Source organism: Xiphophorus maculatus, chromosome 6 (genome assembly GCF_002775205.1).
Source record: "Xiphophorus maculatus strain JP 163 A chromosome 6, X_maculatus-5.0-male, whole genome shotgun sequence".
NCBI classification, from domain to species: domain Eukaryota; kingdom Metazoa; phylum Chordata; class Actinopteri; order Cyprinodontiformes; family Poeciliidae; genus Xiphophorus; species Xiphophorus maculatus.
Genome location: NC_036448.1, coordinates 19,447,370 through 19,462,615, shown reverse-complemented (window position 1 = coordinate 19,462,615; position 15,246 = coordinate 19,447,370). Strand labels below are relative to the sequence as shown.

The 15,246-nt window shown below is 37.5% G+C and overlaps 1 protein-coding gene across 4 annotated transcripts in view; it reads right to left on the bottom strand.

Moving 5' to 3' along the window:
* LOC102229589 (calcium/calmodulin-dependent 3',5'-cyclic nucleotide phosphodiesterase 1C-like) overlaps positions 1 to 15,246 on the bottom strand; it is a 123,878-nt gene that overhangs the window by 97,327 nt on the left and 11,305 nt on the right. For 3 of the 4 annotated variants that reach the window (XM_023335743.1, XM_023335745.1, XM_023335746.1), the window contains exon 3: positions 14,286 to 14,451. In XM_023335743.1, the coding sequence (XP_023191511.1) occupies positions 14,286 to 14,451 (166 nt within the window). Of the gene's footprint in view, positions 1 to 14,285; positions 14,452 to 15,246 lie in introns of those variants that run through there. The other variant, XM_023335751.1, reaches the window with a different exon arrangement.

The following is a 15,246-nucleotide window of genomic DNA, read 5'->3' as shown; positions in this document are numbered from 1 at the left end:
TATAAAACTTGTAAATGTGAGCACAACTTAATTAGTCACCCTTGATCTTTTCCATATCTCTGCAAGCCCCCACACTACTCTCAGGTCTTTCAATTACTTGATGTAGGATGTGGGGATAATGCCAAGGGACACCTCAAAGAGGGTCTCGCTTTTATCTGCTGAGATGGGCCCTGTAAGAGGACAGAGGAGAGCGGCTTGCCTGAGTGCCATGAGTCTAGTGATGTTCACACAGGTGCACTGATCCACGTCGCTTTCTCTCAACCCTCAGTTTCTTTCTCTTTTCGTATCCCCTTTATAGCAGAGTGTTTATTGTGTTTTGTGGAGGTATTCCAGCCCAAGGGGTTTTCAAGTTGTGAGCAGAAATGACATATCCGCTTAGGGAAGAAAACCACAGCAGCAGCTTAACATCTGTCTTCAAGCCGCACACGTTTCCACCTCACACACCTAATGTAATATACCATCTGTATGTGAATTTATGACACCGAGCACGGTTCGATTTTTGACACAAAAACTAAAAATGGCATAAATTAATATGTAAAGAGAGAAAGGCAAAGTGAAAGAATCTCTTCTGTTTGATAAAAGTCTATTTTCCAACTGACTTTAACAAATTAAGTAAAAATTAAGTAAAAATGTAGACAATGTGGCCCGCATGACATCCTAACATTAAAATTGTAACAACATTAGACTGATTGCTTGAAAAGTAGTATAATTTTGGAAACACGGCTTCTTTTCCACAGACCACTTGGAAGAAGTAGCTTTTTGCTTCAAATGTGACATTTTATGCTTAAAATGACGAGAAAATGTATGTGTTTGAGAAATTATCGAACAAAAGTGCATATGAACAATTAATTCATGCCCTTAAGTGGCCATTTGGAAAAAACAATAAAACTGTTTCCCTCAAAATGTGATTGGTAGAGGAAAATCTGAATCATAAGATCAGTTTTCCTTTCATATCAGGAAAAGGGGGTTTGTCTGACGCCAGTGTTCTGCTGTTTTAACCGTAGCAACATAATCTTAAATAATGAACTCAAAATTATATGTGAAAAACATATTTTACAAGTGGAATAGAAGAAAATAATAAACTGCTCCCTGCCTTGCACTTAAATGTTAGAAAAATGTGCTTTTAGAGGGAGGAGGGTGGTTCGAAATTACAGTCATTAGCTGGCATCATTTGGAATCTTTTCAAAACAATTTTTGTTTGCTTGGTTCTATAAAAGCCTAAAAGAATGCTTTCTAGGTTAACTTATCTCTTTAAGTCACTCTGAGGTCTGAGAGTGTGTATGGATGAATGTTTTCTGTCTCTCTGTTAGCCTATGATGGACTAGTGGTCAGTCAGGGAGGGACCCCACCTCTAGCCTATAGGTTGTTTTGAGATTGGCAGCAACCCCATGACCCTGGATTTACTTATTGCAATAAATGGATGGACAGAGACTATACTTAATGCTTCCTAAGCCATCCACGTGCCTATTAGGACTACTTTTTTCAGCCCACTGCAAAGTGACGACAAATATTAGAGGCAATAACAGATTTTAACAATTTCTTGAAATCCACGAAAAATCCTTTTTGCAAACTTCATGTTAACAAAAATAGTGTACAGTATATTCAGATATGAATAATGTATTTACAATTTTAAAATGGATATATCATGCTTTAAAATCCTTCCTTTTTACATATAAATCATTCACCCTGATCTATATAAAGTAGAACTGCAATGCTTTGGTCTGAACTGCTCTTTAATGTAGCTCTACAGACCTGTCCTTTAGCCCTTTTCCGGAGCATTTTAGATCAACATGTTTCGCTGTTTTTTGAATATGAACAAGACATTTCAAGCCCCGCTCCCCTCCAGGTCGCAGAGCGTTCCACTCCACCCCATTCGGCCATGTTTGTAGTTCGATGGCAGCTATACAATGGACCTTTCCAAGCTCCGCCCACATTATTTCTACCGGATTTTCACAATATATCAGCTACTAAATGGACAGAGGAGCTAACAAGTTCATGTCATTATCTGGGAGGAGGTTACTGGTTTCTCAGTCACAAGCTGGTTGCAAACCTGAGGCCAGCAGGTGTCAGTCAGTTATGGTAGATCTGAAATTTGGTTTGATGACGTCAATATGAGAAGCTACAGACTGATAGGAGGAACCAAAGAGCTCTGTAAAGGTAAAGGCAAATCTTCTGAAGTTGGGATATAATTAATTTAATTTCACATAATTATCGCGGTAGAAGCCATTTGTTTGTTAAAATTTTATGAAATATATTTGTCCTATTTGTTGTTTATTGTGAATGACGTAAACTCACAAACGAACGAGGTAATTAGTCCAACGTTTAGAAACTACAGCGGCTGTAATGCGCCACAGCAAAGGTAAACAAAGGTAAAATAACCGGAACAGGTGATTAACTCAAAACCACTCCTACCTTTTTACTCTCTCTCTCTCTCTCTCTCTGTAGTTTAAGCACACCTGTTACCGTGGCAACCGCCTGCTCCCCGCAAGACGAGCAAAGATTACGTTAAAAACATAACATTCAGTCCGTTACGATATCAAGTTTCCAGGCTTGATATTTATGTCTCGATTATTAATCAGCGCTTCCCTGAACACAGCGATGGTTGATTGACTAGCTGTACTTGGTGCTAGCGTGGCTAACACGAGTAACAGTTTAGTGTATGTCAGATACAGACACATTGCATATTGATCTGTTTAGCTAACGTAATACTGTGTAGCAGACAGGCTTCAAGGTGTAGCAGTTGTATCAGTTCTGCCATTATGCTGTACTTAGCTAAGGGAAGCTAACGGTGTGTTTGTGAGAAGGCCACGCACGTGACCACGTAGAATTAGCATCAGCCAATCAAAAGCGGCCCCTCTGGTAAGGTCCATTATCTACCGCAGAGAAACTTTTTTTATTCATTAGAGATGTCAACAATGGACAACGAACCAGCAGAATCACACATTCAAATGAATGCATCGCAATGGCGTTACTACTGTATTTACACCTTCTCCATCCATAGCAAATATGGATGGAGAAACATGGAGTGTAGTTTAGCTGTTAGTGTCCATGAATTTCAGATACTTATTAAAATATTAATGCTACCACAATTTGAATGACGTAAACAGCCTTGACATAATTAAGGAGTTAATTGTGTCACGAATGTCACTGCGTGCATTTGGATGTGTTCCCCAAGACAAAAACAAAGACAAAAAGTTCCAAAACATCCAGAACAGTTATATCCTCAAGGAGGCAGCTAAGCTAGCACACAGGGCTAACAGAAGCACACAGCTCAATGCTAATATTAACCCAACGGCTAGGACGTCAAAATTAAGACAAAAATATTTATGTCTAAAATAAGCTTTGTTGTCATTTTAGCGTTATCTGGAACTTACTGCTTTGCCGTGTGCCTCGTTTTAGTAGAGAGATAAGAAACAGATGCCTCAATAAGACGAAGTCTGAAATCCCTCTGAGAGGTTGCTGAAGCAGGGATCCTTAAGTGCTCCAAAAACGGACTTTCCCCACTGGGTACATTCCCAAGAAAAATCAAATTCAACCAGAACCTTCGAAGAAGCTCTGACGCCGGGGTGCAATGTAAGAAATCTTGTGTGTTAATACACGCTACAACTTGTTTACTTGCAACTTCGGAATAGCTGATCTTGTAGCACAAAATCGCAGCGAGGTGAAAAAAATGGCGGATTCACAAACCTGGAAGCGATGACATTGTTTAGTTTAGAAGGTTCATTGCAAATGCGGTGACGTCATAGCTAAGAAAAACGTTGTGCCAAATAGAGAAAAGTTAACAGTATAAGCACTCTATAAGAGGTTTGATCTCCTTTTGCATAAATTACTGCCTTGTTGTGGTACAAAAGTGTTCAGCCACAGGCTCTGAAGATGTGCTAAGGACGTTCTGGTTGGTTAAATAGCATTGTTTGGTCTGGTCACCATCTTTATAAAGCTTGCCAGCAGAAGCAAGCCTCAAGCTCTCTAAAGGCACAAGCTTACACTGACTTTGGACTTCATAAAACACAGCAAACCAACACCAGGAGATGACATTGCACCCCAAATCATTACTGACTGTGGAAACTTCACACTGACTTTCAACGGGCTATGTGTTTCTCCACTGCTCCTTCAGCCTCTTTATTTGAAAAGAGGATTTTCTTTTCACTAAGCAACAGTACAGTCTCTGGTTCAAGAGGCTTGAAAAGAGAAAGGTGACATTTGTGGTCCATGTGTAGGATTTTTATTTGGCTGCTGGCCTGCATCTACCCTCCCTTAGGGGGAGGAGCATCTTAATGTACTCATTCCAGCTTCAGTTCACTCTGCGTGAAGCTCCTCCAAATCCTTATCTGGATTTTACCCAACATGCCTCTCAAGGTTGCAGTTACTGACTACAGCTGCAGTCCACAATTTGTGCCTTCCATCCCAAACTTATGAAGGGCCTTCACAATCCTCTCATTATCCCTATTGCTTGTGAAACTTTTTCCACCACATCTTTTCCTTCTCCTCAACTCTTGTTGAGGAAAAATGATTATTTTTAGTGCTTAATACAGTTAATCTTACGGGATGTGTAAAAGGTATATTGAACATTCTTATTTTGAAGAAATTTCTTAATTTTTAACAGGCTTGTGTTAAGGATTTAAAACTAAACTATTGATGGGCAAGTATGCAAACAACAGGAACCAAATGCAGATCAAAAGGGAATCTCTAAATGGAGCTCCTGCTGTGTTGTCAGAGCACAGGAGGCCGTAAAATTAGCATCTCCTCCAGGGCACTATCATTTGAGCCTGGAGGAGAGAAGCCTGTTTGGTTCACAGAAGTTCAAAAGTCTTCCAGAACCCAACATATGGGATAGTGTAAAACTGAATACAACATGAAACCACTAACATTTAATTTCTAAGACATTTTTCTAAGTATTAATACCATGTTTTTAAAAGAAGATTGTATTATCTAATTGTAGAACTACTAATCTAGTAAATGATGAATGTATTTGAAAATTGTACTATCTGTGACTATACCAGAATCAAATGGAAATTGTTTGAATGAACATGTTTTGTTTAGTATTAGAAAATTGCTCAGGATTTATGCTAAATTGGGTTTTGTGAAGATAACCTTTCCTTGAACCAAAATTACTGGATTTAAGTTTCTCCTGAGAATTTATGTAAGGAGAGATAACGGGAGAGACTTCGGATTCCACAGGTATCTGTGAAATCTTATCTCATGTTTTTCTTTGCCCAAATGACCGCAGAATCCAGGAGCCCAGGACGCAGCTGTTGGCTCTTTTGTTTTACCAGAGAGCAAATGGCCTTTGATCTTTGGCGTAAATTAGGGGGAGTTCTAAGTTTCTCTGAGTGTCCAAGGTAGCTTCCAGTTGGTCAACCAGAGGTACGCCTTAATTGAATATATTAAAAAGGAAAGACACACCTTCAGTATAAGAGTTCGTGCACAGGAGTAATAATTCAGAGAGCTGCCACTATTTTGCTTTTTTGCATCAGCTCTCTCCAAAGACACGTCTTTGTTTGTCTGTCTTGTCTGTCTTTGTCTGTATAAGGTAATGAATGTATATCTCTGTTCCTCTGCAGCTTTGTTGTTGATTCATGCGTTGCTTTGTATGGGATTAAACTCTGTAACTCTGTGACGTTAACACGCATTGTTGTTTTTCCTTGTGGCCGCACGTCGCCCGCTGAGAGGGCCTGGGATCAGAGGAAGAGAGAGCCAAACTTTTTTCCAAAGTTAATTTATAATTTATTCTTCCTTAATACTCTCTATTAACATTATTGGATCGATCACTTTTGAACGCCCAACTACTTTAGCAATGAGCTTTTTTGTCTTCCACATAATGTTGTGATAAAACCTCTTTTGTGTTTTGTCTTCAGCAATATTCTGAATTCAGAGAAGGCAGAAAAGGTTCTGCCTTCTCTGAATCATCCAGTTTGGATGATTCTAAAAATTATCCAGTTTTACAAAAATAAACACTTGAAACATACCTCTAAAATGAATTACTAAAATTAACTTTTACTGAGGTGCCCTTCTACACCTCAGTAAAAGGATGTTTTCCAAGTATTAAACACAAAGGATCATTGCAGTTCATAATTCAAACTGATATGTTTTTATATGACAAAGCTTTCACCCTGAAGATTGAAGATAACTTTTCATATCTGGCAGTTATGAAGTTTATCTAACAGCAGCACATTGCAAAACATTGCCTTTTTTATCTTTATGTTTGCATATTGCAACACATTTACCAGAGCCTTAAAAAATAGTCAAAGGAAGCCCTTAATAAACATGCTCACTTTTTCCAGCCTAGGTCAGAGTGAGTGTGATTTTCTTGGGTCTATTGCCACGCTTTCTGTTCTGTATCTGAAATAATTCTTTTTGTATACACTGATAAACTGCTTGCTCTGTTTGAAATATGTGCACTCTGGTTGACCCTGCCTGAACATATTCACCTAGATGTATGGAAAACCTTCACATCTAGGTGTTTCTATAGTACAACACGTGTACAGTTTGAGAAAACAGGATTTCACAGCAGGTAGTTGTTTTTATTTTTATATCTTCTACAGTTTATTCAAGCAAATACATTTTGTTTAAATTAGAAGTTAGTTGCTATTGGTTGCCTAACAAATCAGGTGCATAATATGCATTTTAGAATAATCTAAACTGTATTTAAATCAGATAGCACTGATAGAAGTTCTGACTTGCAAAACAAAAACTTCCATGGTGAATTAAACAGCAGGATAAAATGCAGCTTTACTGAGAGATGTATAAACTCTAAAACAAAATATCAGCCAGTACTCTGAATAAATCTGCAAATGATGAGTGAAACACTTTCAGGAAACAAAAAAAGAGAGAAATAAATTACACAGTTGAATGTCTGAGAACATTTCTAAAATACTCAGATGTTTTCTTATCTGCATGTTTTATGTCAGTAAATTGGCTAAAAAGTTGAGACTAGAGAGGATATTCAAAGATAATTCATAACAATTTGCTGCATTTGTTACAGAGTCAAGATAAAGCATGGGTCAACTCAAGCACATGGGGAAACAAAGTGGAAAGTGTTAACAGCTAAAAGCTTTGTCAGCGACCATGATGGATGGTTGGGTAGGCCTAAACAATAACAACCTGCAGCTCTGATTGTCTGCAGGACAATTTAGCTTATCCACTTAGCAAACATTTAATTTCAATTCCAGATTAATGGATCAATGCAAGATCTTAAATCTCCTCCATACCTTCTTCTAATGATAAATTACATGATTAATTACTACTACAGGTGCTCACGAAGGGCCCTAGAGAATCAAGTCATCTGCAACATTTCTGTGACTAAAATGAAAGGACATGATAGAAATTACACTGTACTAACTCTACTGAGGCTTGTACATGGCTCACATAGTGAAATCAAGACATTAACAGCCCCAGCCATTTGGAGGTACATGAAAAATTTAAATCTCATTTAAATTTCCCGGCCGCTTGTTAAGGATAGCTATGCATCAAAATTGCAAGCGCCTTCACAGTAATGACCACATTTAGTTGAAAATCATCTATCAAAAAATATGATTCCTCTGTATAAACTGTATTTCTCTTGGAATTAGTAGCGATGTAAAGCTGGATGGGAGCAACTGAGGGCACTCAACCATAAAGCTTTATTTATTTGCAGAGTTATAGAAGTGGAAAAATACATCAGCTTCCTCCCAAGACAGATAGAAACAGGTCAAAGGTGGAGACTCAAGGGAGAGGGGAAGCAATCTGGGCAAAAAACCAAAATTACACAGGATTGGATCCTTGTTTTCACCAACAAAAGAGATCCACATGGTAAGACTTGTTCTTAAACTTTTTGAGTTTTTCTGTACAAATATATATTATTTGATGAAGAATGAAGATCCTTTCCTTGGATCAAGGATGAAGCAAAAACAATGCAATTGGCTAATAGCACAGTCTTCAAAAATGCCACAAGATAATTGTTCTAGATTGAGAAGATATAAAGTGTTCTCTCAAATTAATTTAGTTCGGCTCACCTTATAGATATCAGAGTTATAAAACCCCTCATGATCTGCTTCCCAGGTGCTTTTTATGTGTGTTTACTTACTTGCTGCTTATTGCAGCCTAATTTCCAGGTACCCGATGGATATATTTATGCACCTTTTAACCTGATTTTCTTTGCTAAATGTTCCTTGCTGTTTTGCAGTCTATTCAGTCTAAACGGGTAAAGCAGTAGGTTCTGGAAGCTCATTAGTTAGACACCCACAGCTCCTGGAAGGAGCAAATGGGGACAAGATTGAGAGCTATTTAAAAAGTAACCACAGAGGCTAAATGGAGACTGTAATCCAAATAAAGAGATGATGTAAACTACAAGTGTAAATACTTCCACAAATAGGTACCAAGCTCAGCACTGGATGGGACACAGCCATAATAGATTCTAGTTTAGACTCAGCTAGATTCTAAAAAACTACTCTTATAACGTAAAGGTTGGTAAATTACCCATTTACAAGCGCTTTCATAATTTGCTGTATTTTGTGTTATGCATTCAGACGTATGCAATTCAACTTTCTTTTAAGGTTGAAAATTAAAGCAAATTACATATCAAAATTTTCTCCAAAGTTAGTTCCATGTAATGAAACACTCATATATTTTCTATGAGGTAACCTTTATGAATCCAACCACTCAAAGGTTTGTGTTCACTTGAAAAAGTTCTACTTTTAAAACATGAAAATTAATCTGTTCTTCAAATCTGGCTTTTCTTTAAAAGAAAAACAACACTTTTTGTATGTCATGGTGCAAAGTGTTATAGTAGCCTTTTACCTATGAAGGTTCTTCCCGTTTAAGGAAATGACCTTAAATGGAAATGAAATGACATCAGACTTATATGCCACTTTCCTGGGCACTCAGCCTTATAATGAGCGTGATTGAGAATCAGGTATTCTCAATCGCGCTCACATTCACGCACTGAAGGCAGCAAACTATAGCCACAGCTGCCTTGGTAGAAGCAAAATTTTACACCGGCACCATCAGCCCTTCTGTCCACCACCACCAAGCAAGGTGTGCGAAATGTTTTTCCCACAACAAAAGAGGCAGACGGAGCCGGGGCTTGGACAGGCAACCTACCGATTGCAGGACAAACTCCATGGCCGATGAAGGTCTGACTCCACCATCAGCCATCACTGCACTTGGTACAAATCTCCTATTTTATCTCCCCTGAAGCATACAAAATTATCTTACTGACTGTTGCCATTTTGCACTGTTTGTGCAACTTTTCATTTGTTCTACACCGTAAACTTGGATTAATTTGTCTGCAACAGCTTTTTCTCATCTTCCATCAAAGTAAGCAATTTTTTCTCCAGATCAGTCACCCTGAGATGTCAACAGTGAAGTCCAGCAAAAGTCCACTGATCAAAACAACAGCACAATTATTCTTTCAGACAAGTTTCTGCTGCCCATCTTATCTCCATGCTTCAGTTACGATCCTGATCCTGTTACTGTAATAGTCTAACTATAGCATCTTTTAAAAACAGAGATGGTTTCCTCATATATTGCGTGGTATCTGTGGCGTGTTTAAAGGAAGTCATGTTGACAAAGCAAATATGCAATAATAGAATTAGGTTAGGGATGTGATTTAAGGTGCAGGACTATTTCTTCCATGTAACATAAATTGGTCATAGTATTTTATAGTATTATGGCATTTGGTCTTAATTTTATCTTTGTATGCATTAAATAACTTCAATTCAATTTGATTGAATCCGATGACAAAATCATGTCCTTCCTTAATCATAGGTCAGAAGAAAAAAGAAAAAAAGACTTATTATTTGGGCAGGTGTGGACTGTTTCTCCTTTGGCTTGGCACAAACAAAAGCTTTATTTTGTTCCCAGTTTTTGAAAATTTGACAACCATTTCAACAAAACATAGGGTACTGATGATTATGTTTAGATTTTATGTCTGTAACATGTAATATTATGCCATTCACTGTGGTACAGCAGTAACATCATAATGTTGAGGCTGTCTCTTAATCATTTAGATCAGTGGCTTTGCTATTTGGACTTCCCGTCTCTCCAACCAGCGGAGGCTCATTAGTGGGCTACTGAGGCTCGTGATGGAGCTTGTTGCTTCACAGGGGCTGTCTGTGGGGGTCTGTGAACCCACTGCTGTTGCCAAATGAGGGGTCAGCTACAGAGACAGTGGGCTGCCACGATGGAGACAGCTGCCTTAATCAGCTGCAAAGTGCACTGCAGCACACAGCATCCAATTAACCATCAGATAAATCTCCCAGCTGACCACAAAAGGGTTTTAGCTGCAAATGAACATGGTGAATTAGCAATATGTGAGGTTATGCTGGTTGCTGGTTGTTTTCTGTGCAATTTTTGCAATATTTTATGAGAAAGCTGATTTTCCCCCTTAGCTCTTTGCTGCTCTTTTATATTATTCTGAGTCTTCTGCTTGTTGTTGGACTGCCATTATTCTTCATACAACAGTATTGTTGTAATATTTTTTTTTTCAAAATGAATTGTCTTCATAACCACAGCAAGTCTGAACCATATAATTCTGACTTATTTCAGTTGTCCTTTGACATTTATTCACTATTTATGGACCAATATGAACACAAAAACAGCCCTGGAGAAGGCATTAGGATGAAAAAGCACACTTGTCTTGACAATTATTTCTAAGATGTGCTGTATTACTTTAAACACCTAAAATGAAAGAAGGTTTGATGATAAGTATACACTTACTGTCCATTTTATTGAGTGTACTAGACAGAAATAAAAGTTATCTGCTTCTAATAATGTATATCCACCATTACTTTGGTTTGATCCAGGATCTTAACCTTGCAATTAGAGAAAATTGGGTGTGATCAATAAATTCAAGAATATATTTTATTTTGTATGGTTCTGTTCTTTATTCATGTTTATTTTTGTGTGTTAATCTATGTTTTTAGCACAGATACTCCCATTAACAAATTTAAATAATGTCTCCAATGATTTTCCATTTCTTTTTGTTGACAAGACAACAAAAAGAATCCATTAAAACAAAACAAGAAGTTTAATGCAGCCATACAGGAGAAAGTTAAGATAATATTTCAATAGAACTCGCTTACTATGCAGGAATAAATTAGACAAATATAAAAGACAAATGCGCCTTTTCAAAGTGTAACCACTGCAATCAGTCACAGCCTTAACAGCCTGATGCTGCTAATCTTCCTATTGCTAAAATAGCTCCGATCTATTGTGATGTGGATACAGGATCTTTTGGGAGAGTCCTGTTGTGTTTAACTAAGAATATTTTTCAGAGTCAATCAGTTTTAAGTTTAATTAGATAATCTAGGTCATTAACTTCTTGTCTGAACGGCTTTACCGTTCTGACATAAGTGACAAAGCAAAATAATTGCAACAGAAAGTAACAGATTTAAACTTTGGGTTAGATTGGTAACAAACCTTAACTTTGTTGATGAAAGTTTGCCTTTTCTACCAACAAGACAGTCACAAGACAAAGAAAAGTTAAAAACTAAACAAACTAAACTCATACAGAATGACAAGAATGTTGTAAATAAAAATTTTGATACAAAACTGAAGATAAATTCCAATCATAACTAATTTTAGTAATACAAAAAGGCAGGTAAAGTTGTTAAACTAACCTATAAGATTGTATCTTCTTGAGTTGTATCAGGTAAATAACATTGGATTAAGCACTTGCAGATCATGCAGCTTGAATCAGTGCAATTCATATGATATTGATGCCAGACAGCAGTTTAGCCAAATGAAGACACTCACAGCATTCTATATATAGTAGAAAGTTATTGATTATCTACCATTTAAACGGCTAGGATTCTATATAGCTGCTGACCAATCACCTTTTCTATCACAGTTTTAGCCCCAGTAATTTAATTTGGGCACAGTTGTGCCCTCCAGCCCCTGCAAGAAAGAAAACCAAAAAAGAGTGGGAATGGAAATGTTTCATTGGCACGTAGAGCAATGCTAACTGGAAAACACCTCCAACTTAAAAAGGTATCAGTAAGAACAAGACGTAGAAGATAGTCAAGCAGTCGCTCCTTAGCTTAAAAAGAAAAAAAAAGAACAGCTATTTATCTAAAAGTGTTTCCCTGGAAACCTTTTTTTTTAATTTTATTTATAAGTCAGTTACTGATGTCCTTCCTGCCTGTAAAAGATTATCTTATCATCCTTTGCTTACCGTTGAAATCTAATTATCACAGACTGGAGGATAACATTCAGCTACGGTCAAAGAGGTAACGTTGTGTTCCATCATTTTATGGATTACTATTGTTTTCTCAGTCATTTAATCACCTTCTACCGTAATCTCGCTATTTGTCATTCAGGTGCAGATCCCTCTCACTCTCAATGGATTTATCCTCCATTAACCACAGTTAGCAGGGCCAAAGTCATGAGCTGGCTTTAGTGGGATTTCCATGACAAAGCAGCAAAGGAGTTAGATCACCGCTGAAGGTTGTGATTAAGATTGTGCACTGGGAAATCACCTTTTTTGGGGGGGGTTTTATAAGCTAAAGGTTTCTTTTCAGCATAAACCTTTTATATGTAAAGTTATCTTAAAGTCATATTTTAAGGTAAATGTAATAATTGTTGTTTTTCAATGATAGCTTTTAATTTAATACGCTGCAGTTTGTGAAAAACTGTTCACAAACTGTAACACTTCAAAGTGTCTAAAATGCTTAACAAAACACTGGTTTTTGATCTGACTTACATGGCTCCAAAATGTGGGCGCCTTTTTGTTATCTGTCTGTTCTGCCCTGAACAAGTTTTCTGTTAATTGTTTGAATGTTCAGTCAACGGGGATTGGACATCTCATCAGTTGTGCATTTTGAAAGCCGTAGGAAAATATAGCCACACACCACAGGTGGGTAATGATGCTGCAGAATGAGCTCAGTCTCAGCACTGGCTGTGTGCTAAATGAAAGGGCTGTTTCATTGGGGTTGTTTCTCCCAAGGAATCTGAAATCCATTTGATCAACTCTAGATCAAATTCGAACATACTCTGATCACAGCTGGACTGGATTGCTTTTGCACTGATTATTTGTAGAAATAAAAAAGAGCATTAAATATAAGAGGAAAAAAGAAGTAGCATTTGACCACCTTACACTGAGAAAGGCATGAGACCACCTGCATGTCAAAATGGGACGAAATTAATTAGTGAAACTTTTTCCAACAGCCGTTGTGTGATGGGCTAAAAGAAAGCCTCCAAGTGTGATTTCTGGATAGGCCTCATATACCTACCTTCTTATTCACCTACCTCTAGTTGGAATTTTCTGCTTCTTGCTTGAGTCATTCTCTTAAAGTCTTTCCCTTTTTCTTGAGTCTTTTTCCATAGTTGTATTGAGCGTGGTCTATGTCACCGTAAGTGATTCCACTTTCATGAACCTCCTGCCTAAACAGTGTTTTAGTTGTGATGTTTTTGTCTTTCACCTACTTTGAGATTTTCTTCTTCATCCAAATGTTTTATAGCTTGCTTTCCTGCAATGCAGGTGCTTACTTGCGGTAATTAAATGTAATCTATAATGATAAGACAAATTTATTGTCTTCATGGATAAATGAGTCATTTCCTCAGAACAGGTGAATTTGCTTTTCTGCACAGTTCCTTCTTCTAAGATGTGCTGGTACAGCTTTTAAATAAAGGAACAGGTTGAGACTAGTCAAGTGGAAAATCACTTTCTACATCTTATCACACTTCTCTGGATCCAAACTGCACGGGAACACAATGGCCAAAAACAATGCTGCATTTTTAGACTTCACAAGGAAACATGGGAGAGGAAAAACAAAAGGAGGTGAGACTAAAACAGGGTTCCCACAATTTATCATGTACAATTAAAAACCTCTTGTGAAATATAAGGTGTGCTTCTGTATCCTCTGGAAAAAGGCTCTATTTTTGCTACTTGTTGCTTTTGTAATATACTCCTTAGCAATCAAGGTTAATTGGAGTAACGTCTTAAAAGACAACATTGTTATGCTAATGCTGGTTTCATGTCCCTGTTATCCAAGTGAAATCAATCATGGCTGAGTCCCCTGAGGTCAGCAGCCATACATAACAATTACCAGCGTATGTGAGACTGAGTCAAGAGTGCTAAATGTCAAACACAATGTTTAAGCTTTCACTAATCTAAAAATAAACATTTAAACTGCAGGATGATGCTGAATTTTAGACACTGGCTTCTCTCCATCCAGTGAAGTGCTACTGGAAAATTTGTCGAGTACTCTATAATAGACTGAACATGTCTGTTGAAGTCTCATTGATTCCTCTATGATAATTCAGACATAAGAATCTCTCAGTTATGCTACAGGTTGACAGCAGCAAACCTGATGGCAGTTTTCTCTGTTGCATCTGGTTCGTCTGCTGCTGGAAGGTCGTCGGCCAGAATCTCCTCGGGACTCCGCGGGTCATTCAAGGGGACCTTCTGCTCTTTGCCTTTGATCCCCATTCCCGCCGTGATGGCATTCCACAAAGCACTCTGGGATTTAGAGCCTGCAGAAGAGAGAGAGATAGCTGCATAAAGAGCAACACAAATGATGCTCATGTTTGTTTACCAGCTGGTGTCCCAATACCATCTGGTAAATTAATAATATTAAATGTGGTGTACTCCCTGGAAGGATGCAACTTTCAGAGTCGCATACAAATGAAACAGGATCATTCAATTCCTTTGCAATGCTGCCCTCATGTGGATAAATATTGTCAGTGACTGTATACGTTTGAAATGAACTCCCCAGCACAGTAGATAGAGCAGCTGAATAAATATCAACCCTTTCATGCATTAATTATGATCCTTTGTGTCAGAATTTTGTTCCAATTTTTTTTTTTTATTTTCTTAAGGCATAAAAAAAGGTAAGACAAAAATTTGGTAAATTTTTTTTATTTATTTTTATTATATTTGTTTTAGGTGATCAACTATAATTTTCTCCAAATACAAAGTTATTATTTGAAAAATACATCAGTAGCATTGTTCTTTAGGGGTTCTTTATCTGATGTCACAATATTTTTTTTACCTGCAAGAGTCGTCTACAGTAAAAGGAGGGACAGAGTCAGTTGGCATGCTTTTTTGTCTGTCTGCCATATCTGATTTAAGTTCAATAATTTCTTGCATTTGCAGCTGATGGCCAGTAGTTGATAGTATATTTTATGATGCATTAGTGTCCACTTCAGTGGTCTGTGTGCATTTATAACATAAAAATTCACGAGAGGCACAAGAAAATGGCTTTTAGATAGCTGCCCACTGTAGTGACCACTATGCATAAAAGGGTTAAACACATCAATTTCTTTCTC